This window comes from Perognathus longimembris, chromosome 25, assembly GCF_023159225.1.
Source record: "Perognathus longimembris pacificus isolate PPM17 chromosome 25, ASM2315922v1, whole genome shotgun sequence".
In the NCBI taxonomy this organism is placed as follows: Eukaryota; Metazoa; Chordata; class Mammalia; order Rodentia; family Heteromyidae; genus Perognathus; species Perognathus longimembris.
Genome location: NC_063185.1, coordinates 24101808 through 24126732, shown reverse-complemented (window position 1 = coordinate 24126732; position 24925 = coordinate 24101808). Strand labels below are relative to the sequence as shown.

Genomic DNA, 24925 nt, shown 5'->3' with positions numbered 1-24925 from the left:
AAACTGCAAGTAAATCACACAAGAACTAGCACCAAGTGTAATCCATCTGGCAAATTGCATCTCCAGCCAAGGAAAAGAAGCCTGCAGATTACGGGGAGGAAAAATAGTAATAATACGCCGAGTCTCCCCAAATTGGTGTAAACGCCTCATCACGTTAGCACATCACCCCCGCATGCTGAGGGGGTGCGGGAACAGGAGGCAGGCTGCGCGGTTCGCAGCCCCACCGGAGGGCTCGCCGGGGGGGGGGTAACCTCATCCATGGGCACCAGGAAGAAGGCCGGGTCCCGGTGGCCCCCGCCTGCCATCCTCGCTACCCAGGAGGCTGACATCGGAGGACTGGGGTTCGAAACCAGCCCAGGCAGGACAGTCTGTGAGACTCCTACCTCCAATAAACTACTCAGAAAAATCTGGGAGCGGAGCTGTGGCTCGTGGAGTCGAGCGCAGGCCTCGAGCAAAAAGAGCTCAGGGACGGTGCCCCGGCCCGGTCAACCCCCAGAATAAACCAAAAACCAAACCCAAACCCCGGAATCCAGTCATGCCTGGGGGCTCCTAGGGCTCCTGTGCTCATCTCCGGCTGAGCACATTTCCAGATGTTTCTCCTTCCGAAGCCACTCGATGAGAGCCACCCGCCCAGATCACCCCAGTCACCCCAGAATCACACCGCCCGGGGAGCTGTCGGCGGCACCGCTCACTGGGGTGCTTGGGCCCGGCCCCGGGGCACCCCACTTTTGCCGTGCGCCATCGATGCCGTCAGGACCGGCTCCCTGCGATACTGCGGGGTGGGAACGACGGCTCGCACCGCACACGCCACAGCCGGGAGGTTGTGCAGGCGGCCGCACCTCTACAAAGCGGAATCTGCGCCCCGTGAGCGCGTCGGGCCAGGCCCCCGGGGGCCTCAGGGGTCCGGGGCCCCACAGATGAGCCCGGACCAGACGCCTCCATCGCCCCGGGTCCCCGCAGGGGCCGACCACCGCCCCGGAGCTGACCTGGGCTGGCCGTGAAGGAAAGCGAGGGCATTCTAGAGCAGGCGCGGGATGCCGGCGTGGGCGCTGGGTTCCGGAACCGCCCTGCCCCTCGCTGCCCCTCCCGGATCCCTCGGGCATCGCAAAGAGCACCGGGCAGGAGAGCCGGCCGGCTCTGCGGCGGGGGGCGGCGGGCGAGCCGCTGAGGGCTTCCGCCCCGAGGGGAACGCGCCCCACAGGGCTGCTGAGGACACGCGGGCCCCCCCACGAGCCCCGGGCCGCGTGCGCGCCGCGGTGCCGCTTACCTTGACGGTCTCCATCCAGCGCGGCTGCTTGACCTGATAGTACACCACGGAGCGGTACTCGCTCATCGGCTCGTCCCCGGCCCCCACGCAGATCGCGTTCTACCGAGAAAGGAAGCGGAGGGAAACCGCTGCGGAACTGCAGTATCCCGAGCCCGGCCGACTCCGGGAGCCGGGTCCGTGCCGGGCCCTGAAGGAACCGGCCGGAGCTGGGGACGGAGCCCACGTCACGGCAGGGCCCGGTGGACAGGCCGCGTCACCCGGGCTGCGTCACGGGAGGAAGGCCGCACGAGTGACCTCGCTCTGCACACGGTCGCGAAGTGCAAGCGAACTGCACGTGGGCCCGGACAGAGCCCGTCCTCCGGGCGTGGAGACCAGGCCCTGCCGCGGTCACTTTCCACGTGGCCCGGCCCCCTGGCCGCCCCCGGGGCGGTGGCGGCGGCCTGGGGTGGGTCTCCCGCTGAACATCGAAGTTGAAGGCTGAATACCACGACTCCCGCTTCTCGCCCCGGCTCCCCGGAGCTGAGAGGGGAAGATGGGTCCAAGGAGTTCCCCCCACCCTCCTCCCTCTCAACAAGAACAGCAAGAGCTCGGCGCAGGAGAGCACGCCTGCCATCCCAGCCACGGGGAAGCGTCGGGGGGCATGATTCCAGGGCACCTAGCGAGTGCAAGGGTCCGAGTTCAAGACCCCAGGTCGTTAAAAACAAGCAAATCACAGTCAGCGAGCTCGACTCCCCCGGAACCTCCGCCGGCGACGGGACGGTAAATCGCCACAGGGCCCCTCGGCCACCGTCCCGTCTCCACCCCAGCGTCCCCGCCTCTGTGCTGGAGACGCGACGCTGCCCTCCCCGGCCCGGCCGCGGCCAGAAGAGGAGCTGCCGCGGACGCCGGCCCGCTCTGTCCTCCGGCAGCCGGGGGGGGGGGGGGCGAGGGGATCGATGCTTGAAAATGAGGCTGAGCTTCAAAAGTTCTCTGATCGGGAGGTAGCTGGATAAAAATAGCTTCAAAGCGAGGGTCCACACACCCGTGAGACGCCATTGGTCCTCTGGGATAGAAGCCCGCGGTCTTCCTTTGCGCTCCTCGGAGCCAAGTTGTTTCTCTCTTATTTGAACTTCTCAGAGAAAAGGTTTCAGTAGTAGCCATTAGAGGCCGAGCTGAAGGATGGGGTTTTGTTCAAGGAGATATCAATGAACAGGGAGGCTGGTTCCACCAGCCCAAAGGCAGTGACAGGAATTTCTTTAGATTCAAAAATAATTCTGAATCGTCCCAGAGTTCCATAGAAGAGCTAAACAGCCTAATTTTTAAGATGCAGACTGAATTGGGGAAGCATGTTTTCATGGGCATTGCGGTGACGTTGTTTTTTTGTCGTTGTTTTGTTTTTCCTGTCCTGGGGCTTGAAATCAGGGCCTGGGTGCCATGCCTGAGCTTTTGTTGGTAGCGCAAACACGAGTGCTCTACGTACGACGTAGGCCGTAGCTCCGCGTCCAGATTTGGGGTGGTTAGTGGGCGACCTAGAGTCTCGCAAACGTACTCGCCCAGGATGGCTTCGAACCACAATCCTCAGATCTCAGCCACCTGAGTACCTAGGATGACGGGCTCGCGGCACCAGCGCCCAGCTCGGGTCAAGTGGTTTAGGATGCCGGGTCGTTTGTCCCATTTGACAAGGGCTCTGTCCCATGTCTGCCAAGGGTGGGCCGGCCGGGGCAGATCATGGCCCCCGCCCCCTGTGAATGTCATTTGCCCCCAGTCCTAGGAGGGGGAGGACACCCCCTTCCCACCTCGCTCCCCACCCCGCACAGCGGCCTACGAGGGCCGCACGCCCAGGCCGGGCTGGTGCTGGGAACCATCTCCTCGTCAGCCCGCGTGCGGGGAAGGGAGGAAGGGAGACGCCGGGCCTCCCACACGCTGGCCCGGGCTGCGACAGACAGCGTGGAGGAAACAGGAGTAAACAGACGTAAACACGCCGGGGAGAGCCGCGCAGCACATATGCCGCGGAGCGGAGCGGCCGCCTCGCTTCCCCAGCGCACAGCCGGCCCTCGGGAGGGCCGTCTGCAAGGAGGGCGGGGCGCGGGGGGGGCGGGGGGGGGCGGGGGGGGGGGGGGGGGGGGGGGGCGGGCGCGCGGGCAGCGGCTTCCGGGGTATCGATCCTCCTCCGCTCCGAGAGTGCCTGACACGCCGGCCCCCACGGCACGGAGAAGCCCCCACGGCGGAAGCTCAGCGACACACGCACGCACGCACACGTGCACGTACACACATGCACACGCACGCATGCGCGCACATGCATACGCACACGCACACACGCACGCACACATACACACGGGCACGCACACACATACACACGTGCACGCACATGCACACGCGCACACGCACACACATACGCACGCACACACGTGCGCACACACATACACGCACGTGCACACGTGCACACTCACACAATGCACGCACACACACATGCACACATACACGCACACTTGCCTACGCACACGCACGCGCACACACACATACACGTGGAAGGAACCCAAGCAGGGGAGGCAGAGAGGAGGAGGGAGAACAGGAGAAGCGGTGGGGGGAAAGGGGGCCGGACGTGAAACAACCGTTCTCCTGGAGGGAAAATAAGGACGTAACCTACGCAGGCCTTTTGAGGGGACTGTGCTGGCCAAGGTCGGGGAGAGGAAGGAAGGGGAACCCCCAGATCAGAGTGCGGCCCCGGAGGGGGGGGGTGCCGCCCCGGGCTCTTACAGGCAGCGTCTTGCCGTCCTCGGAGCAGACGCACATGATCACCTCCACGTTCCGCTGCGAGGTCTTGGTGTACTTGTCAAAGTCACCTTGCGCGAGCGTGATGTAAATGTCGTTCCTCACGTCCCCTGAGGCCGGGGAGGCAGGGGGAGAGAGATGGGAGTCGGCTGGGGAAGCGCGGGTGGGGCGGGGCGGGGCGGGGAGAAGTGTTTGGAGAGCTGAGAGCGGGGCGCCCCAAGAAGTCATGGAAAGGAGGAAGGGAGGCCGGTCGCACAGGGCCCCGCGCCTCCCGTCCAGCACCCGTCCCTTCATCCCCGTCCTGTGGCGACACCTGCTGGCCGGGGGCGGAACTGCCGCCGGAGCCCACCTGGCATGATGATCTCGGGGAAGCCCAGCTTGCGGGCCACCACCGTGGTCCTGTCCACCAGGTGCGGGTAGTCCTTGCGGATCTGCGTGAGGTCGCCCACCAGCATCTTCATGGTCACCCAGAGGCCTGCGGGGGGGAGGGGGGCATCAAGGTGTCCACTCGGTCGGTCTGTCCCCCCTGCCCCACCATCTCCCCTCGCTCTGCCCCCAGTCCTGCCCCCGTGGCCCGGCCCGGGAAACGCCGGGGTGACATCTGTGTGTGCCCCACCGTGTCAGGTGGCCACGTGGGCCTCTGCCTTCGCGCTGCTTCCCCGGACCCAGGGGTCCCAGCTCAGGGCCCCGCCCTCCACCTGTGTCCCAGGACCGCCAGGGTGGAAAGCAGGCCAGGTCACTGAGAGAGGCCTGGCAGCCTGGCATCGGCGCCAGCCCCTCCCATGGGCTGCGGGGGGGCTGGGGGGAGGGTGCCTCCCAGAATTCCCAGCAGTCTGGGAAGGAGGGGTCAGTCACCTGGGGCAGTCAGGGGCAGTCAGAGGCTTCTGGGCTGGAGGAGGCCGCCCGGCTTCCCCTGCCCCCTTACTCAGCCCCCTGCTCCTGCCCCCTGCCCCCTTGCCCCCCTTACCCAGCCTGCTTCCCTGCCCCTGCCCCCTGCCCTCTGCCCCTGCCTCCTTCCCCCCCAGCCCGCTTCCCTGCCCACTCACCCTGCCCCTGCCTCCTTCCCCCCCCAGCCCGCTTCCCTGCCCCTGCCCCCTGCCCCTGCCTCCTTCCCCCCCCAGCCCGCTTCCCTGCCCCTGCCTCCTTCCCCCCCCCAGCCCGCTTCCCTGCCCCTGCCTCCTTCCCCCCCAGCCCGCTTCCCTGCCCACTCACCCTGCCCGCCGCTGTCTCCCTTGAGGCGGTGACTTTGCCCAGCAGGGCTGTGTAGGAAGTCGTTTTCAGCTGTGACCCTGAAAGGCAACATGAACACGTGTGATGTGGTGCCCGAGGGGCCCCCAGCCCCTCCCTAGGCCTCGCGGGGAAGGGACGCCTGCCCGGGAGGCGCACGGGGAGGGGGGGCCGGAGCCTCCTCGGCCCGGCACGCGCGGGGCCCGGCACGCCCCTCCTCCTACGGAATCCCCCCTCTTCTGCCGACTGTGTGCGGTGGCTAACGTCGGGGCTCCAGGACGACAGGGCCTGCCCCCCCCCCACTGCCCCGTCCCCTGCAGGCTAGGGTCAAATCCTGAGCCACCAGGCCCTCGGCCGGCCTCCCCCGCCCAGCTCGGAGGCGCCTCCGTGAGAAGGGCGTGGGCTTTCGGGGAGGGCGGGGCCTGTGGGAAGGGAAGGGCGTGGCTTTGGGGAGGGCGTGGCTTTGGGGAGGGCGTGGCTTTCGGGGGAAGGCGTGGCCCGTGGGAAGAGCAGGGCGTGGCTTTCTGGGAGGGCGGGGCTTTCTGGGGAGGGCGGGGCTTTCTGGGAGGGCGGGGGGGCCCGTGAGAAGGGCAGGGCGTGGCCTTTGGGGAGGCCGGGCCTGTGGGAAGGGCAGGGCGGGGCTTGTGGGGCCTGTGGGAAGGGAAGGGTGTGGCTTTCAGGGAGGGCATGGCCTGTGGGAAGGGCAGGGCGGGGCTTGTGGGGAGGGCGGGGCTGGGGGAAGGGAAGGGTGTTGCTTTTGGGGAGGGCGTGGCCCGTGGGAAGGGCAGGGCGTGGCCTTTGGGGAGGCCGGGCCTGTGGGAAGGGCAGGGCGGGGCTTGTGGGGCCTGTGGGAAGGGAAGGGTGTGGCTTTCAGGGAGGGCATGGCCTGTGGGAAGGGCAGGGCGGGGCTTGTGGGGAGGGCGGGGCTGGGGGAAGGGAAGGGTGTTGCTTTCTGGGAGGGCGTGGCCCGTGGGAAGGGCAGGGCGTGGCCTTTGGGGAGGCCGGGCCTGTGGGAAGGGCAGGGCGGGGCTTGTGGGGCCTGTGGGAAGGGAAGGGTGTGGCTTTCAGGGAGGGCATGGCCTGTGGTGGCTTTCGGGGAGGGCGGGGGCCCGTGGGAAGGGAGGGGCGGGGCTTGTGGGGCCTGTGGGAAGGGCGGGGCGTTGCCTTCGGGGAGGGCGGGGCCTGTGGGAAGGGCAGGGCGGGGCTTGTGGGGCCTGCGTGAAGGGAAGGGCGTGGCTTTGGGGAGGGCGGGGCCTGTGGGGCCTGTGGGAAGGGAAAGGCGTGGCTTTGGGGAGGGCGGGGCCTGTGGTAAGGGTGGGGCGTGGCTTTCAGGGAGGGCAGGGCCTGTGGGAAGGGTGGGGCGTGGCCTTCGGGGAGGGCGGGGCCTGTGGGAAGGGCAGGGCGGGGCTTGTGGGGCCTGGGTGAAGGGAAGGGCGTGGCTTTGGGGAGGGCGGGGCCTGTGGGAAGGGCGGGGCGTGGCCTTTGGGGAGGGCGGGGCCTGTGGGAAGGGCGGGGCGGGGCCTTCAGGGAGGGCGGGGCCCGTGGGATGGGCAGGGTTTGGATGCCCCCCCCTTCCCCCTTCACCCGGCCCCCCCCCTCCACCCCCGGCCCCCGCTCACGGCTGGAAGGGGATGAAGTGCTGCTTCTCCTCGTCGCTCTCCGCCTTCCCCTTGATGATGTCGGTGATGTCCATGCCTGGGAGGAGCAGGGACGCGGGCTGAGGGCTCCTCGCGCCCGCGACAGATTCACCCTGTGCCGCCCTCCCAATCCCGGGATGGCGCTGCGGCGGGGTCGAGGTCACAGGGCCAGGGGCACCCCGGGGGTCGGCAAGGCGGCTAAGGGCCACCCCGAGATGGCAGGCCCTCGCCCACCGTGGGCAGAGCCGCGAGCCTCCGCGCCCCGAGGCTGTGCAGAGCCCAGAGGAGAGAGGCCGGGCCGGGCCGGAGGCCGGGGGCTGAGCACGCGGTGCCCTTTGACAGAGCCCTGAACACCGGGGTACCTGCAGAACGCTCCCCGCCTGCCGTGACCCGAAAGGCCGCGAGAAGCCGGCCAGCTCCCAGCCCTCCACAGACCCCGCCCCGCGCAGAACCCCCGAGGATTCTGGGCCTCTGATCTTCCTGAAATCAGCCACCCAGGGGCACGACACCAAGGCAGGGGGGCTCTGCACAGGGCCGGCGGCGAGGGAGGGGGAGAAAGCTCATCCCACAGCAGACTCCAGACACACTCCGAGCACTGGCCAGGGGGCCGTCAGGACCGCTTGAGGCGGGAGCAAGGGCTCCGTGGGCCTGCCTGGCGCCTGACCGCCCGGTGCTAACAGGCCGCGGGGCGTGGGTGGGGCGGCCTTCCGTCCCGGCTCCCAGTGGGTCCCCTAACCTCACGAATCGGGCCAATCCGAGCGCCACATCCCCCGCCCCGCACGAAGGCCTTGGGGGTGACCACGTGGCCCATGTGTGCGCCCCAGGTTTCCGCGGACACGCGTGGGCACCGGGCCTTCCTTCCCACGGCGGCTCAGCGCCGGGAGGCAAGCCTGGAGGAGCTCGGCTGGCAGTGTGGGCTGGTCGGGGGTCGTGGGATACGCAAGCGCCAGGACACGGGAGCCGAGCACCGACGGCCTGGAGAGCACGTCCGCTCCCAGCCCCGCCTGGTTACGTCAGACGACGGATCTGGGCCGCGTGACCGGCACCTGGGGGGCAGGTGGACCTGAGGGGAGGCTGCCTAATGGGTGCATCGTGAGGTCAGGGGGCAGGGCCCCCCCCACACAGACGCAGGACGTCCGCGAGCAATGGGGGGCGCTTAGGCCCCACACGTCTCGCTTCATCTGCAGTGACACGAGGGCGCTGGAGACACGCTGGCCCCCCGAGGAGGCCCGGCAGGGCTGGTGCCGGGTTCCGGAGCCGGCCCCGTGCACGGCGCACCCTCTGCTCTGTGGCTACGCCAGTCCTGCCCGCTGGGGAGCGGGGCCCGGGGCTACAGAAGACCGGGGGACCCTGACCCACGGGGCGCATGCCGGACGCGACGGGGCGAGGGGAATGACGCACGGCGCGGGATTAAACCTGTGCATCTTAATAGAGAGAAGAACGAGGCCGGCATAGCAAACGTCCACGCCACGGGGGGAGAGAGTGCACCTCCGCGTGGGCACCTGCCGGGTGCGTGGCAGCCAGACCGGACGAGGCTCAGTGGGGGGAGCGGATGAAGTCCGGGGAAATGCATGGGAAAGCGCGGTGCCGGCGCTGCAGTGGGGGGGGGAACCCGGGGCCTCCCCTCCGCACCCCGCGCTGCCAGCACCTGCGGTGGGGACCCGGGGCCCCCCCTCCGCACCCCGCGCTTGCCAGCACCTGCGGTGGGGACCCGGGGCCCCCCCTCCGCACCCCGCGCTTGCCGGCACCCCGTCCTCGGCGGGAAGGCCGGGTGGGTGACTCATTCTGTGTGGCTGCATCTCCTGCCCTGGATGTTTCTTTCAGAATGATTGCTCCTGGTAATCAGATCGGGCCTGGACTGTTCTTCCTTCCGCCCGCCGCTCAGACAGACCCGAGGCCCGGTGACTCTCCCCCCCTCCCCCCCACGGGGGCCCGGCCGCCGCTCTCCTCCGTCCTCCCCGTCGGGGCTTAGGAGGGCCCGCTCCGCCTCCGCGTTCCGGGAAGGGGCCAGAATCCACCCTTCAAACCCCAAGCAGGTGAAGCGCGCGCGCTGGCGCCCTACCTGCCACGCCAAACGGCCGCCGCAGGCCCTGCGTGCACTTCTTGGCGTGCGTGTCTCTGAGGTCCATCTTCCCGATCCGGACGATTTGGCAAATCAAGTAGATCTTATCCCTGTTGAGGTCTTTGTTTCCCAGGTCCTGGGGAGGAAATAGTCACACACTTGTCACGTGCTGAGTGGAAAGGAGAGGAAAGGAATGCCGGGCCGTCCTTTGCGGGGTTCACGGAGCGAGGTGCGGTACCCCAAAGAAGCACTTCTACAGGCGGCCCCTCGCCCCCCCCACTGCCCCCACCCTGAGAGAGAGGCAAGGAGGGGGCGCGTTGTATCCACCGGTGTTCAGAGCACACGAGGGGTACACAGGCCGCTCCCCCGCACCATGACCCCCTCTGTGGGACCTGCCTCGACCCTCCGGCTCCGCCGTGCCCGCAGCGCCCAGCACCCAGCACCCAGCGCCCAGCACCCAGCGCCCAGCGCCCAGCACCCAGCGCCAGCGCCCAGCGCCCAGCGCCCAGCACCCAGCGCCCAGCACCCAGCGCCCAGCACCCAGCACCCAGTGTGCCCTCGGCAGGTGCCCGGGGTGGGGCGGGGCTCCGTGTAGGACACCGCCGTGCCCGCAGCACCCAGCACCCAGCACCCAGCGCCCAGCACCCAGCACCCAGCACCCAGCGCCCAGCACCCAGCACCCAGCACCCAGCACCCAGCACCCCAGCACCCAGCGCCCAGCACCCAGCACCCAGCGCGCCCTCGGCAGGTGCCCGGGGTGGGGCGGGGCTCCGTGTAGGACGCCGCCATGCCCGCAGCACCAGCACCCAGCACCCAGCGCCCAGCGCCCAGCGTGCCCTCGGCAGGTGCCCGGGGCGGGGCGGGGTGTGGCTCCGTGTAGGATGCCGCCGTGCCCACAGCACCCAGCACCCAGCACCCAGCACCCAGCACCCAGCACCCAGCGCGCCCTTGGCAGGTGCCCGGGGCGGGGCAGGGTGTGGCTCCATGTAGGATGCCGCCGTGCCCACAGCACCCAGCACCCAGCACCCAGCACCCAGCACCCAGCACCCAGCGCGCCCTTGGCAGGTGCCCGGGCGGGGGTGGGGTGTGGCTCCGTGTAGGATGCCGCCGTGCCCGCAGCACCCAGCACCCAGCGCACCCTCGGCAGGTGCCCGGGGCGGGGCCGGGTGTGGCTCCGAGTAGGCCGCGCCGGTACCGTGGCCTCTGTGTCTCTGAATGGAGACGTGGTCTCGGCTGTGGACTGCGGCTGCCGACGGCCCAGCCCTCGGGCCCGGTGCCCACCCAGGGCAGGGCTTCGCCAGGTCTGCCCCCCCCCACCCCCCCATGCTGGGGAGACAGCGGCCTCCCAGTCCAGCCAGGGGCCCGGGGGCTGTGTATCACGGGCAGGGAGGGTCCCCGACATGCAGCTGATCACAGCAAACGGGGGGGGGAGGGGGGTGGCCCCCGTGAGTACGTCCCGGCCGTCAGACCCGTGGCCTCCGTCTGTGTCTCTGTCCTACTTCTCAGGAGACCACGAACCACACGAGTCAGCCGGGCCCCAGCTCACGGCTCCCCGGCCCCGGGGACGCCGGGGTGCACGGACCCTCGCCCGGAGGCGGCTGCAGGGCGAGGTGGGTCCGTCGGGGGCGTCGGTCCCCCCGGCCCCCCTCCCCGTGCGTGAGGTCACCGGGAGGCCCACGCCGGCGTGCTCTCGGGGGGCCGCCCCGCTTCCCTCACCGTGAAGACCACCTTCAGGTTGTTGAGCATCTCGATCTCCTTCGGGAAGCCGCGGCTGCCCCAGCGCACCAGGTAGTTCTCGCTGCAGGGGAGAGGCCGGGGCGGGGCGCTGGCGGGGGGCTCGGGGCTCCACGCACCCCCCCACACACACCGGGGGAGGAACCGAGGCGGCCGGGAAAGGCTCCCCTCCCCTCCCCGAGGACGGTCCTCCTCGCCCGCCCGCCGCCCTTCGGGGGGGAATGAGGACTGGGGGGGGGGGGGTTAATTCGCCTTCAAATGCGGGAGGTGGCGCCGTGTCCGGCCAGCCGGGGTCCTCACCACGGGGCAGACAGACGCTCCAATAACCGGGAGCAGCCATGATGGCTCCTCCACCCCGCCCCCTGCCCCCCTTCCCTTCCTCCCCCTCCTGCCCCTCCTCCTCCTCCTCCTTCCTACCTCCGCCTCCGCCTCTGGCCCCTCTTCCCGCCCTCCTCTTCTCCCTCCTCCTCTCCCCCTCCTCCTGCCCTCCCGCTTGCCTCCCTCTCCCGGGGCTGCCCCGCACCCCTGCTCAGGCCCCCTCCGTGGCAGGCCCCCCGCCCCGGGCGCCCCCTTATGACGGCCTGCTTGTGGGGGTAGTAGAGGGACATGAAGAGCTCGGCGTCCTCGCCGATGCGGCACCACGAAGTTCCGCACGAACACGTAGAGGCTGTGGGTGGGGGAGGCGGAGAGCCGGGCGCAGGCGCCGGAGTCGGGCTGGTCTCGGGACTGGGGTGCGGGGGGGGGGGGGGGGAGAGAATCCGCTGTGGCACCGAGGCCGACGGGGACGCAGCCCGGATCGGGGCCGCCCGCCTCCGCCTGTGCCCGAGGCCTCCCCCCCCCCCCGAACCCCGACCCGGCTCAGCACCCGGGACCTCACATCCGCCCCGCAACGCGGGGCCCGTGCTGCCGCCGTGGGGAGAAACCCACGGCCCACGCCTCGCGAGCTGGAGGCCCAGAGGCGTACGCGCTAAATACACGCTGAGCGGACGGGAGGCGGCTCCGTGACGGCGCGGGGCCCTGGGTTCGATCCCCACGCCTCTCTCACGCACGCACGCGCGCACCGCCACCCCCGCCGGGGCGCTGACCCCCGGGGCATGGCCGGCGCCCACCGCGCACCATCTCCTCCTTGATGCGCTCGGTGATCTTCTCCGTGGCCGCCTCGTGGGCGTGGAAGAGGCTGATGACGCTGGTGCGGCCCGGGTCCAGCGTGTTCCCGTCCTCGTCGCGCACCGTCAGGTCCAGCTCGAGGATCCTGAGGAGGAGGAGCGGGGGGGTGGAGGGGAGGCCGCGCCGAGCTCTGGGGGGGGGGGGGGGACGGGGGCGCAGGGACTCACGGGCACCGCCCAGGCCCTCCCGAAAGGTGGCCGGGGGCCCTGCCTTCCTCCCGGCGATGCCGTCCAACCACAACGGCCGGCAGCCCCGTCCCGTGAGCAAGCTGCGGGGAGGACCCCAGGACCCCGGGACCCCGGGACCCCGGGACCCCAGGACCCCGGGACCCCAGGACCCCAGGATGCAGATCAGAAGGCAGACGGCAGGGCTGGGGGGAACTCAGGCATGGGAGCGCCAAACAAACAAAGAAAAACCTGCTAGTTGTTGAGAAGGAAGAGGAGGAGGAGGAGGAAAAGGAGGACAAAGAGGACGAGGAGGAGGAGGAGGAGGAGGACGAGGAGGATGAGGAGGAGAGGAGGACGACGACGAGGAGGAGGAGGAGGAAAAGGACGAGGAAGACGAGGAGGACGAGGAGGACGAGGAGGAGGATGAGGACGAGGAGGAGGAGGACAAGGAGGAGGACGAGGAGGAGGAGGAGGAGAGAGGAGGACGAGGAGGAGGAGGAGGACGACGAGGAGGAGGAGGAGGAGGAGGAGGAGGAGGACGAGGAGGAGGAGGACGAGGAGGAGGAGGAGGACGAGGAGGAGGACGAGGAGGAGGAGGAGGAGGACGAGGAAGACGAGCAGGAGGAAGAGGAGGACGAGGACGAGGAGGAGGAGGAGAAGGAGGAGGAGGACGAGGAGGAGGAGGAGGACGAGGACGAGGAGGACGAGGAGGAGGACGAGGAGGAGGAGGAGGAGGACGAGGAGGACGAGGAGGAGGAGGAGGAGGAGGACGAGGAGGAGGACGAGGAGGAGGAGGAGGACGAGGAGGACGAGGAGAGGAGGAGGAGGAGGAGGAGGACGAGGAGGAGGAGGACGAGGAGGAGGAGGAGGACGAGGAGGAGGACGAGGAGGAGGAGGAGGAGGACGAGGAAGACGAGCAGGAGGAAGAGGAGGACGAGGACGAGGAGGAGGAGGAGAAGGAGGAGGAGGACGAGGAGGAGGAGGAGGACGAGGACGAGGAGGACGAGGAGGAGGACGAGGAGGAGGAGGAGGAGGACGAGGAGGACGAGGAGGAGGAGGAGGAGGAGGAGGACGAGGAGGAGGACGAGGAGGAGGAGGAGGACGAGGAGGACGAGGAGGAGGAGGAGGAGGGAGACGAGGAGGAGGACGAGGACGAGGAGGGGGAGGACGAGGAGGAGGAGGAGGAGGAAGAGGAGGAGGAGGAGGACGAGGACGAGGAGGAGGAGGAGGACGAGGACGAGGAGGAGGAGGAGGAGGAGGAGGACGAGGAGGAGGAGGAGGAGGACGAGGACGAGGAGGACAAGGAGGAGGTGGAGGAGGAGGAGGAGGAGGAGGACGAGGAGGATGAGGAGGAGGACGAGGAGGAGGTGGAGGAGGAGGAGGAACACGAGGAGGAGGAGGAGGAGGAGGAGGAGGAGGAGGAGGAGGACGAGGAGGACGAGGAGGAGGTGGAGGAGGGAGAGAGATCGCAAACATTAGAAAGGCACAGGCTAGCGGCGCCCTGATGGACGCCCTCTGGAGGCCTCCCATGGCTTCCACTCCTGAGCACCAGACGCAAGGAGGGAGGAGGAAGGGCAGGCAGGGGAGGACGGAGGGAGATGTCATCCCCATCTCCCCCAGGGAGCCAGGCTGAGAGGTGGGCCGGTGCGGGGTGTGCGGTGCAGACAGAAGGAAGTGGGGTCACCTGGCCCTCGTTCAGTGGGAAACCTATGCCAGCCATGCCGGCAGAGTCGCGCGTGGAGCTCATGCTGGCCACGGCTCGCCCACCCCGGGGAAGATGGTGCCCAGCGTACACGACTGAGCTCCGCGCGCCTCCTCCTGCTCTCCCAGAGTCCTCAGAGGCACGGGGGGACCCCACCCGCCGTCCCAGGAGTCCCGCATCACGAAGGCCCTGGCGGTCAGCTCAGCCAGCCCCCCGCACCGCACCAGGGGCCCGGCGGGGGTGGGGGGGCTGCGCCCCGGGGGGGTGCAGCACCAGGTGCCAGAGCCGCTCCGTATCTCTCCCTCACCCCCTCTCTGTGTATCTCTCTCCCCTCCCCCCTCCCTCACCCCCCCCCCCCGTTTCTCTCTGTCGCTCTTTCCGTCTCTGTTTCTTCCCGTGTGTTCCATGTCTGGCTCTCTGTGTCTGCTTCTTTCCTTTTCTCTCTTCCCGGCCCGGTCTCTTTCTCTCTGTCTCTGCCCGCCTCCCTCTCTCCCTCTCCGTCTCCCTCTCTCCCTCTCTGTCTCCCTCTCTCCCTCTGCGTCTCCGTCTCTGTCTCTGCATCTCCGTCTCCATCTCCCTCTCTCCCTCTGCGTCTCCGTCTCTGTCTCTGCATCTCCGTCTCCATCTCCCTCTCTCCCTCTCCGTCTCCGTCTCCATCTCTGCCCGTCTCCCTCTCTCCCTCTGCGTCTCTGTCTCCGTCTCCGTCTCTGCCCGTCTCCCTCTCTCCCTCTGCGTCTCCGTCTCCGTCTCCATCTCTGCCCATCTCCATCTCTCCCCTCTGCGTCTCCATCTCCCTCTCTCCTCCGCGTCTCCGTCTCCCTCTCTCCCTCTGCGTCTCCGTCTCCCTCTCTCCCTCTGCGTCTCCGTCTCCCTCTCTCCCCTCTGCGTCTCCGTCTCCGTCTCCATCTCCCTCTCTCCCTCCGCGTTCTCCATCTCCCTCTCTCCCTCTGCGTCTCCGTCTCCCTCTCTCCCTCCGCGTCTCCGTCTCCCTCTCTCCCTCCGCGTCTCCGTCTCCGTCTCCGTCTCCCTCTCTCCCTCCGCGTCTCCGTCTCCCTCTCTCCCTCCGCGTCTCCGTCTCCGTCTCCCTTCTCTCCCTCCGCGTCTCCGTCTCCGTCTCCCTCTCTCCCTCTGCGTCTCCGTCTCCGTCCCCCTCTCTCCCTCCGCGTCTCCGTCTCCCTCTCTCCCTCCGCGTCTCCGTCTCCCTCTCTCCTCCGCGTCTCCGTCTCCCTCTCTCCCTCCGCGTCTCCGTCTCCCTCTCCCCTCCGCGTCTCCGTCTCCCCTCTCTCCCTCCGCGTCTCCGTCTCCCTCTCTCCCTCGCGTCTCTGTCTCCCTCTCTCCCTCTGCGTCTCCGTCTCCGTCTCCCTCTCTCCCTCCGCGTCTCCGTCTCCCTCTCTCCCTCCGCGTCTCCGTCTCCCTCTCTCCCTCCGCGTCTCCGTCTCCCTCTCTCCCTCTGCGTCTCCGTCTCCCTCTCTCCCTCCGCGTCTCCGTCTCCCTCTCTCCCTCCGCGTCTCCGTCTCCCTCTCTCCCTCCGCGTCTCCGTCTCCCTCTCTCCCTCCGCGTCTCCGTCTCCCTCTCTCCCTCCGCGTCTCCGTCTCCCTCTCCCCCTCCGCGTCTCCGTCTCTGTGGCTCTGGCTCTTTCTTTCCCTCCGTCTCTCTCCGCCCCTCGCGGCTCACCTGTTGCCGTAGTCGATCTTGGACGTGACCTTCTGCTTCAGCTCCTTGAGCTCGTCCTTGGGCAGCGTCCCGGACAGGAGCTGTGCGCGCCACTCCATCAGCTCGCACATCATGGCCTGCAGCTGGAGGAAGCGCTCCTTCCGGCTGGCCTGCGGGGAGGCGGGTGTGGGCCGCGGCGGGCTCTGGGGGGCGTCCGGCCCCGCCCAGCTGCCACAGTGCACCCCAGGCCGGCCGCTGCCGCACGGGCGGCTCACCACGTAGAGCTGCTTCCAGATGCTTCCCCACTCCCACAGCGTGGCCGCCACCTCCTGGGCCAGGGGCACCTCTGCGGCGGTGACGCTCTCCATGTGTCTGCTCGGGTGGGAGAGGGAAGAGGCCCGCGGTGAGACCGGGCGCAGAGGAGGCGGCGCAGAGCCCGGCCCGGGCCTCCAGGGCCCCTCGCCAGGGTGGGGTGCGCTGATGCAGGCAGGGGGGCGGGGGAACCCCACTCCTCCCCCAGCCCCCACACCAGCCAGGCCCGCAACCCCACGGGCAAGGGAGGAAGACGGCGAGCAGCCCCCGGTGCATGGGCGCCCGCTGCCAGCACACGGTCAGCTCCGAGGCACAGGGGCAGAGCCGGGCACAGGGGCAGAGCCGGGCACAGGGGCAGAGCCGGGCACAGTGGGCAGAGCCGGGCACAGGGCAGAGCCAGGGGCAGAGCCGGGCACAGGGGCAGAGCCAGGGGCAGAGCCGGGCACAGTGGGCAGAGCCGGGCACAGGGGCAGAGCTGGGCACGGGGCAGAGCCAGGCACGGGGGCAGAGCCGGGCACAGGGGCAGAGCCGGGCACAGTGGGCAGAGCCGGGCACAGGGGCAGAGCCGGGCACAGGGGCAGAGCCGGGGCACAGGGGCAGAGCCGGGCACAGGGGGCAGAGCCGGGCACAGGGGCAGAGCCGGGGCACAGGGGCAGAGCCGGGCACGGGGGCAGAGCCGGGCACAGGGGCAGAGCCGGGCACAGGGGCAGAGCCGGGCACAGGGGCAGAGCCGGGCACAGGGGCAGAGCCGGGGGCACAGGGGCAGAGCCGGGCACAGGGGCAGAGCCGGGCACAGGGGCAGAGCCGGGCACAGGGGCAGAGCCGGGGGCACAGGGGCAGAGCCGGGCACGGGGGCAGAGCCGGGAACGGGGGCAGAGCCGGGCACAGTGGGCAGAGCCGGGCGCAGGGGCAGAGCCGGGCACGGGGGCAGAGCCGGGCACAGGGGCAGAGCCGGGGGCACAGGGGCAGAGCCGGGCACAGTGGGCAGAGCCGGGCGCAGGGGCAGAGCCGGGCACAGCGGGCAGAGCCGGGCACAGCGGCAGAGCCGGGCACAGGGGCAGAGCCGGGCGCAGTGGGCAGAGCCGGGCACAGGGGCAGAGCCAGGGGCAGAGCCGGGCACGGGGGCAGAGCCGGGCACAGGGGCAGAGCCGGGCGCAGTGGGCAGAGCCGGGCTTAGGGCAGAGCGAGCGCAGAAGGCGGGAGCAGGCACGTACCCCCCTCTCTCCACTGTCGCCTCCTTGATGTGGATGAAGGACCTGGGGAAGATGCCCTGTGGGGAGACAGGAGGGCGCGAGGCTGGGCCTCCATCACGCAGGACGAGGGACGCCCACACAAGGCAGAAGGAGACGGGTGACCAGGGGGCCCTCAGCTGGAGCCATCGTGGGAGGGGACACACCGGGGACCCCTTTGAGGAAGGGGTGAAGGTGGGAGTCGGGCGGGGCCCAGGGGCCGGGCGGGAGGAGGCCGGGAGACGGGGCGGGGCCAGTTGCACACACACGGAGCTCACCTGCGACATCTTGTGCTTCAGGAGATAGCCTCGGAACCATTCTGCAAAGAGAAAGCGCGGGAGTGGGGAGGGATGGGAACCAGCCGCCTCCTCTGCACTTCGGGTTTGCGGCTGGGTGGTGTGTGCGCGCCTGCGTGGGCGTGCGCGTGTGCGTGCGTGCGCGTGGGGCGGCCCCCCGCACCCTGCCAGCCCCCCACCCGCCCCCCGTGGTGAAGCACGGACTCCATGAATGAAGGAATGAACTGAGGTGGTGGTGGTCCTGACAGCTGGGGGGGGGGGAAAGTGGGGGGGGCGGGACCGGCTCCGCCCCCGCAGCGTCGGCTCCTGCGGCAGGATGGGGCGCGTCCCGACACGCGTGGTCCCCAGACCGCCACGGGACCGCGCCACCTCGGCAGTGGCCACGCCGGTGCAGCGTGGCTTCCGTGGTTGGGCCCGGCCACGGGGGGTGCGGGGTGCAGAGCCGGGGGCGGCCCCGGGCCCCGAGTCCACGCCCGCGGGGGGGTGGCCGTGACTCACCCCCACAGGTCTCCTGGATGCGCACCACGTCTCCGATCTGCAGCGCGAGCTGCGGCGTCTGGCCGCCCGGGAAGTTGGAGATGGCTGGGGGGAGGGGAGAGGGGCGCCGGGCCTCGTGAACCCCGGCCCCACCGCGGCGACGCCCCCACGGCCCGAGCCACACCCACGGGGGGTGCTGTGCTTCGGGCCCCGGCGGGCTCCTGGCAGCTCCCCCCCCCCCGCCCTCCCCCCCGCCCGGCCTGAGGCCCCCCGGAGCTCTGGGTCCTCTCGGCGCGGGAAGGCAGGTCAGGCCTGACTTCAGGGGCCCCCGGGGGGCAGGGAGCCCACGTGGCCGCACGGCCGACAGGGGAAGTGGCCTGCTCACGAATCCCCGCTCAGTCAGGCTTTCTAAATGACTCACAGGAAGCCCTGCGCCCCTCGGCCGCGGCGCTGAGCGCGTGGCTCATCTCCACGCCCGCGCCCGCGGCGGGCCGGCTACACCCCAGCCCCGAGCGCCCGCGCGTCCACACCCGCCCGCCTCTCCCAGCCCCGGCCCAGCCTGCCGCACCGCAGAGGCAGGGCGGGAGGCGGGACACCGAGGCAGGACCGCCCCGGGCTGGCGGGGTTGAGTGGGCGCGGCGCCCCCACCCCAGCCCCCGCCGGGGAGGCGTCCCAGGAGAAGCCCCTCCCCACGTCGAGGGACCTGAAGCAGGGGCCGCTTTGCCACAGCCCCCCAAGACCACAGCAGTTGTTGCCAAGGGGCAAAGGGCTATCCTGAGCTCCGGGCTATCTCAGCACTGACCCCACCTGGATTCCCGCTCAGAGTCCCAGGGCGGAAGCCCACGGCGCCTGTTTTGCTGCGGGTGGGATTTCTGTCGACGTGAACACGGAATCACCTGACGGCCCCCAGTTCTGCCCAGAGCGATCGCAGTCTGCTTATCAGGAGCCCGGACCAAGGGGACAAGAAGGGAAAATGATGCACCACTGTCCTAGGCCGGGGCTCTGCGCCACTGCTCACCCTCAGAGGGAAACACGGGGCTCCTCTGCTGACAGATAAGGAAACTGAGGCACGGGACAGAGGGAAAAGGCTCCTAGCAGACAGATACACAGGCGGCCATCTCCGTGTGCAAACGCCAGCTGCGACACCAAGGAGGGCGGCAGACTTGCCCTGTGCGCGCACTGCTGGCCGGGCATGTGGCCCATCCACAGACACCCGTGGGCGTCCACTGCGTGGGCGCTGGGGCCCAGGCCTGGATAGGCCAGAGACCCCCACAGCTCTGACGGTAACCTCCAGCACACACGCACACACACGCACGCACACGCACGCATACACACACGCACCACACACACACCGTACGACAGTCCGGACATGGAAAGAAGGGCCCGGGAGCGCACCCATGGCCGTGGCCCAGGACAGCCACAGAACACGGACTCGAACCCAGAGCAGAGCCCAGAGTCCTGCCTCCCTGCCCAGCCCGCTCCTGGGGCCACATTTTCTCCTCTTGAGATCTTCAGGAGCCGCTGTCCTCGCCCGGCGGGCAGCTTTTCCTGGCAGGTGGGAGGCCCCGCGCCCCTCCACGGGCGGCTATGAGGTTTGCTTGTTGGCTCTTCTTTTCTGGTATTGGGATTGAACCCGGGACGTCGCCCTGGCTCTGCAGTGCGCCTCGCCGCTGAGCCACGTCGGGTGGAAGGCTTTGGCGCCTGCGCTGTCTGTATCAACCTCAAGCCGTCAGAAGGCAAGGCGGGACCCGCCGTCGGGGCCGTGCGCGCCCCACGCGGGCGTCTGCTCTGTGCCAGGCGGGGCCGAGGTTGCAGCGAGGCGGCCAGCATCCGGCGGGGACCCCACCTCCGCGCCAGCCGGGCCCAGGCCCCCGCGCTCCCTGCCGCTCCACGCCGAGGGGCCCGCGCGGCGGGGCAGCTAGGAGGTGGCAGAGCCGCAGGGGGTGGGAGGCGGGGGGGGGCATGGCTGTGGGGGAGGATTCGTGTGCCCCGCGACCGCAGCCCCATCCTCAGAGTGGGCGTTGTTAGGAAAAGAGAAGCTGGGGCTTCGTGGCCGCTCGGCCCCCACGCCGGCCACGGGCCACGGACCCCACGGCCCCCAGACCCTGCCAGGAGCAGACGCTGCGCGGGACGCGGCCGCTCGTGTGCCCGCATCCCCACGTTTGCCCGAGGGACAGAAAAGCCGCGGGCACCGCCGACGGCGCAAGGGACAGCGCGCCCCGAGCCACCCGACCCCCCGGCTGGCACCACCCCATCACGCTGGCGTCGCGCCCGTCCACACAGAGCTGGAAGAGGGCTTCCACACCAGCTCCCCAGCCCCAGCTGCAGAGGGGCGGGCCTGGCACTGCGGGCTGGAAGGGCAGGGCCTCCGGGTGAAGAGAAAACCAAACGAGCCCAGAGAGAGGGGGGGGGGGTGCCCGGCCGCCCGCCACAGCAGCCGCACGCTCTCGGAGGAGAAGCCAGGCCCCAGGAGGGAAGTGAGACTGGACACCAAGAGAGGGGGTGGGCTCTGGGGAGGGGGGAAGGGGTGGGAAGGGCAGGGAGGGGGAGGGCAGCCCGCCGGACGTGCGATGGACAGCCGGCGGGGTCGTCTGTGCGTGCCGCCCCACAGTGGCCAGGGGCCAGCTGCAGGTGTGTGCACAAGAGCTCAACCCACTTATCGCTGTGCTGCTCCCCGAGAGCCTGGGGGGAAAGGAGTGGATGGGAAGATGGAGGCGTGATGGGCAGGTCCCCTGAGAGCCATCGAAACCCAACCCCTCCAGCCCCGCCCCTGCCCGCTCACATTCCCTTCAGGACCAACCGCTCACCCACCCATCCATCTACCCATCCGTCCACTCAGCCATCCCACCACCCCTCCACCCACCCACCTACTCATCCATCCATCCATCCACCACCCATCTACCCACCAATCCATCCACCCACCCATCCATCTAACCATCCACCTACTCACCTACCCACTACTCTAGCCATCTACACCCCCACCCCACCTACCCATCTATCCATCTCTCTGTCCATCCACCTGTCCATCTACCCACCCACCTATCCATCCACCCATCCATCTAACCATCCACTTACTCACCTACCTACTAATCTATCCATCTACACCCCACCCCCCACCTACCCATCTATCCGTCCATCCACCTGTCCATCTACCCACCAATCCACCCATCCACCCACTCACCTATCCATCCACCCATCCATCTAACCATCCACTTACTCACCTACCTACTAATCTATCCATCTACACCCCACCCCCACCTACCCATCTATCCATCTATCTGTCCATCCACCTGTCCATCTACCCACCAATCCACCCATCTACCCACTCACCTATCCATCCACCCATCCATCTAACCATCCACTTACTCACCTACCTACTAATCTATCCATCTACACCCCACCCCCACCTACCCATCTATCCATCTATCTGTCCATCCACCTGTCCATCTACCCACCAATTCACCCATCCACCCACCCACCCATCCATCCACTCAACCATCTAACCATCCATCTACCCACCTACTTAGCTACCCATCCATCCATTCATTCATCCACCCACCCACCTACCCACTAATCTTTTTTTTTTCCAGAGCTGAGGACCGAATTCAGGGCCTTGCACTCGCCAGGCAGGTGCTCTTCCACTGAGCTAAATCCCCAGCCCCTACCCTCTAATCTATCCATCTACACCCCCACCCCCACCTATCCATCTGCCCATCTATCTGTCCATCCACCTGTCCATCTACCCACCAATACACCCATCCACTCACCCACCCATCCACCTACTCAACCATCTAACCATTCATCCACCTACTTAGCTACCCATCCATCCATTCATTCATCCACCTACCCACTAAACTATCCATCTATCCACCTGTCCATCTACACACCCCCACCTACCCATCTAATCTATCTGTCCATCCACCTATCCATCTACCCACCAATCCACCCATCCATCCATCCATCCATCCATCCATCCATCCCATCAACAGCTACTAATGGATGTCTGCCCTGTCCGTACACTACATAGGAGAAGGACCAGTGTCACCATCTCAGGCCCAGACAATTCAATGCAAGACTGCAGTGAGATGTAACGGTGATTTCAGGAGTTCCAGAACCAGGGAGCCAGAGCTCCACCTGCCCCCAGGTCCACTGCTCCCCAGGGGAGCGGGCCCTTGGTACTAATCAGTGTGCTTTCCCGCTGCTCCATGCAGAAGATGAGATACCTCCCAGACTGGAAGCTTCCTGGGGCAGGGAGCCTGGCCCTCGCTGCCCATCGTGGGGCCATCTACAGTGGAAATGGGTTAAGACTCCATGGATGGGAATGGATGGTGAGCATTCCTGGCTCTCAGAATCTACCTTTTTTTTTTTCTTTTTTTTTGTCTGTGGCAGGGCTTGAACTCAGGGTCTGGGCGCTGTCTCTGAGGTCTTTTGCTCAAGGCTAGTGTAAGCCATAGCTCCGCTTTCAGTTTTCTGGTGGTTCATTGGAGATAAGAGTCTCACAGACTTTGCTGCCTGGGCTGGCTTTGAACTGAGATCCTGGATCTCAGCCTCCTGAGTAGCTGGGGATAGGTGTGCGCCACCAATGCCAGGCCAGGATTCACACGTGGAACAGAATGCCTTGGCTTACACAATGCTTTCTGAGCGTACTTTCCCGGAGTCATTACCCGGCTCCCACAGATGGGGCTTGGTGAAATCGGAACACAATACCACCATGTGTGTCGACTTTGGGGAGGATACAATAGTCCACATTACTGAGGACCCTCTGGTCTCCCACAGATGCACAGCAGCCCCGTGGCACCCACAATTCCCTGCCATCACCCCGGAATGGGAGACTGTCACCAAGGGGACCAAGCCTGCAACAGGAATCGCTAACACTCCATCAGGATTTCTGGTACTCGTGGACGTGAACTCAGTCCCTGTGCTCTGAGTGGAAGGAAGCAGGCCCTGCTGCTAACCCTGGGTTTATGGACAGGGAAAGTGAGGCCTGGAACCGGGGGGGGGAGGGGGGGGAAGGGAGGGGTGAGTAGCAGGCCGCATGCTGGGATCTACAACAGGTGCTGGAGCCATGGTGTCACCCAAGTGCCCCGATGGCCTTGCACAGCCCCCGTGGGCTGCCCTCAGGGGCCCTCCGCAGGGGCGGACGCAGAGGGGCGCCCTCCCCCCGCTCAGAAGCCCTCCAGGACTCCCCAGTGTCCGAGGGGGAGAAGGACCCCACTCCCGCGTAGCCTTCCCGGCCTTCCCAACCTGGCTTCAGCTCTGCCGAGGCCGCTCGTGCGCGGATGGGGACGGAGCCCCTGGACGGGGCCCACGGAGGGAGGCTGGCCCGGGAGGGAGCCCGCGTGGCCGAGTCCAGAGCGGCGTTCACATTCACGGCAGCACCTGCCTCCCTCCCCCGCCCCGCTTCCGGCCCCCGGGGGCCCTGGGCGGCGAGGAGGGGGGGCCACGGCGGGGGCAGGCCCCGCTCAGGACGCCAGGCCCCCCCACTCAGGACGCCAGGTCCCCCCCCCCGGGGTCCCACCGCGCTTGGAGGGCCCCGGCCGCCCGGCGCCCCCCTCGCCCTCCGCCTCCTTCCGCACCCGGCCTGCGGCAGGGAAGTGGCGGGCGCTGCGGCCTAGCCCCGGCCCGGCCCCGGGCGGCAGGTGTCCGGCCCTCCCGTGCCCGGGCCGCCCGCCCGCCCCACGTCCCTTCTCCTGGGTGCCTGGTGGCCCTGGGCCCGGCCCGCCCCCGCCCGCACCTACCCACGCCGAGCCGCTCCTTGTCGGTCCTGCGCCAGGGGGCCATGGCTGCGGCCCGGGGCTACCCTCCTCGTCTTCCCGTGGGGACCCGGGCGGGAGTGGCAGGCGCCGTGGGGCCCACTTCCTTCCTCTTCGCAGACTCCCTCAGGGCCCGCCCTCCCCGCGCTTCCTTCCCCGATGCCTTCGGCCGGGGCTCACCAGAGGGCTCAGGGGTGCAGGCCACCCGGCCAGGGGATGCCGGGGGCACCCTGACCACCCCAGGCCGTTCCCTGGGCTTCTGAGCCTCAGGGGCACTGAGAACCAACTCGGTCCCGAGCGGCTGGGCTGGGGGCGTCTCTCCAGGGGCCCGGTCAGCGCCATGGTCCTCATCCTCCTCGGCCTTCCTGGGATTACAGGCGTGAGCGCCCAGGACCAGCCCCCCTCCCCCCCCCCCGCCTTGGCCGTGTCGTTCTAAACGCTGCTGTTAGCGCCAGGTGAGCCTGCTGGTCGTGGACTCCTCAGCGCGGGAGATGTCTTCAGGCGAGTGACGCACTCCATCTGGACTCGCGAGGAGGGCGGTCTGCGTGCCGTCCCAGACCAAAGACGCCACGGCGAAACGGGTTAGGGTCTGCAGATTGGAAAACTGAGCCGCACCCAGGTTGCTGTTGTGTTCTTTTTAAGTTATTTGGTCTTGTGGCTTCAGATTCTGAGGCTATTTTAATTTTTAAAAAACCTAGCCAGGCCCAAGTGGCTCGTGCTTATAATCCTAGCTACTCAGGAGGCTGAGATCTGAGGATGGAGGTTCAAAGCCGGCCTAGGCAGGAATGTCTGTGGAACGCCTTATCTCCAGTTAGTCACTAAAAACCTGGACGTGGAGCTGTGGCTCGAGTGGTCGAGCATTAGTTTTGAGCACAAAAGCTGTCAGGGACAGTGTCCAGGCCTTGAGATCAAACCCCAGGACCAATACGTATGTGTGTGCACGCGCATGTGTGTGCGTGTGCGTGTGCAACCTAATACAAAGTGAGTATCCCTTATTAAAATGCTCAGGACCAGAAATCTGATTTCTTCTTATTTTGTAATATTTGCAAACACACGACAGCTATCTTAAGGATGGACCCTCATTCTAAGCGACTTTGTTTCTCATGTTCACACCCGAGGGGAACCTGTGCTCTGCGTGCTGCAGCGTGGTTGAGCCCCCACCAGGCGCTGGACGGTCCAGAAACACGCGGAACGTTCTCGATGATGAGCTGATTTTCCCCCTCTGCCTTCAGAGCGGAGCTGGGCCCCACCCCTGCTGTCCTTCGGTGTGGGGGCCGGGCAGGGGGAAGGGAGGTTGGTGGGCCGTGTCTATCCTTTCCTTCATGTAAGGTTTGCATAGTGGTAGTTGGGTTTTGCCTAAGTCAGCAAATATGGGGTACTTTTACAAGGTTCCTCATTAAGGGGGTACCGTGCCCTCCCTTCCCTGTTGGTGCAATGAGGTAGTTTGGTTGATTGTAACAAGGTCTCCATATTGTAGCCCATACTGGCCTT

At 67.9% G+C, this 24925-nt stretch overlaps 1 protein-coding gene across 1 annotated transcript in view; it reads right to left on the bottom strand.

Moving 5' to 3' along the window:
* The window catches only part of Dock2 (dedicator of cytokinesis 2), a 160259-nt gene extending 136760 nt beyond the window's left edge, over positions 1-23499 (bottom strand). The window contains 16 exon segments of the mRNA XM_048334161.1: positions 1268-1366; positions 4004-4128; positions 4368-4493; positions 5231-5307; positions 6865-6940; positions 8945-9080; positions 10661-10742; positions 11249-11316; positions 11318-11404; positions 11795-11930; positions 15389-15537; positions 15643-15739; positions 16894-16949; positions 17187-17227; positions 17703-17786; positions 23420-23499. Of these exon segments, the coding sequence (XP_048190118.1) occupies positions 1268-1366; positions 4004-4128; positions 4368-4493; positions 5231-5307; positions 6865-6940; positions 8945-9080; positions 10661-10742; positions 11249-11316; positions 11318-11404; positions 11795-11930; positions 15389-15537; positions 15643-15739; positions 16894-16949; positions 17187-17227; positions 17703-17786; positions 23420-23462 (1482 nt within the window). The 5' untranslated portion in view covers positions 23463-23499.
* Between the last annotated feature and the right edge of the window lie 1426 nt (positions 23500-24925).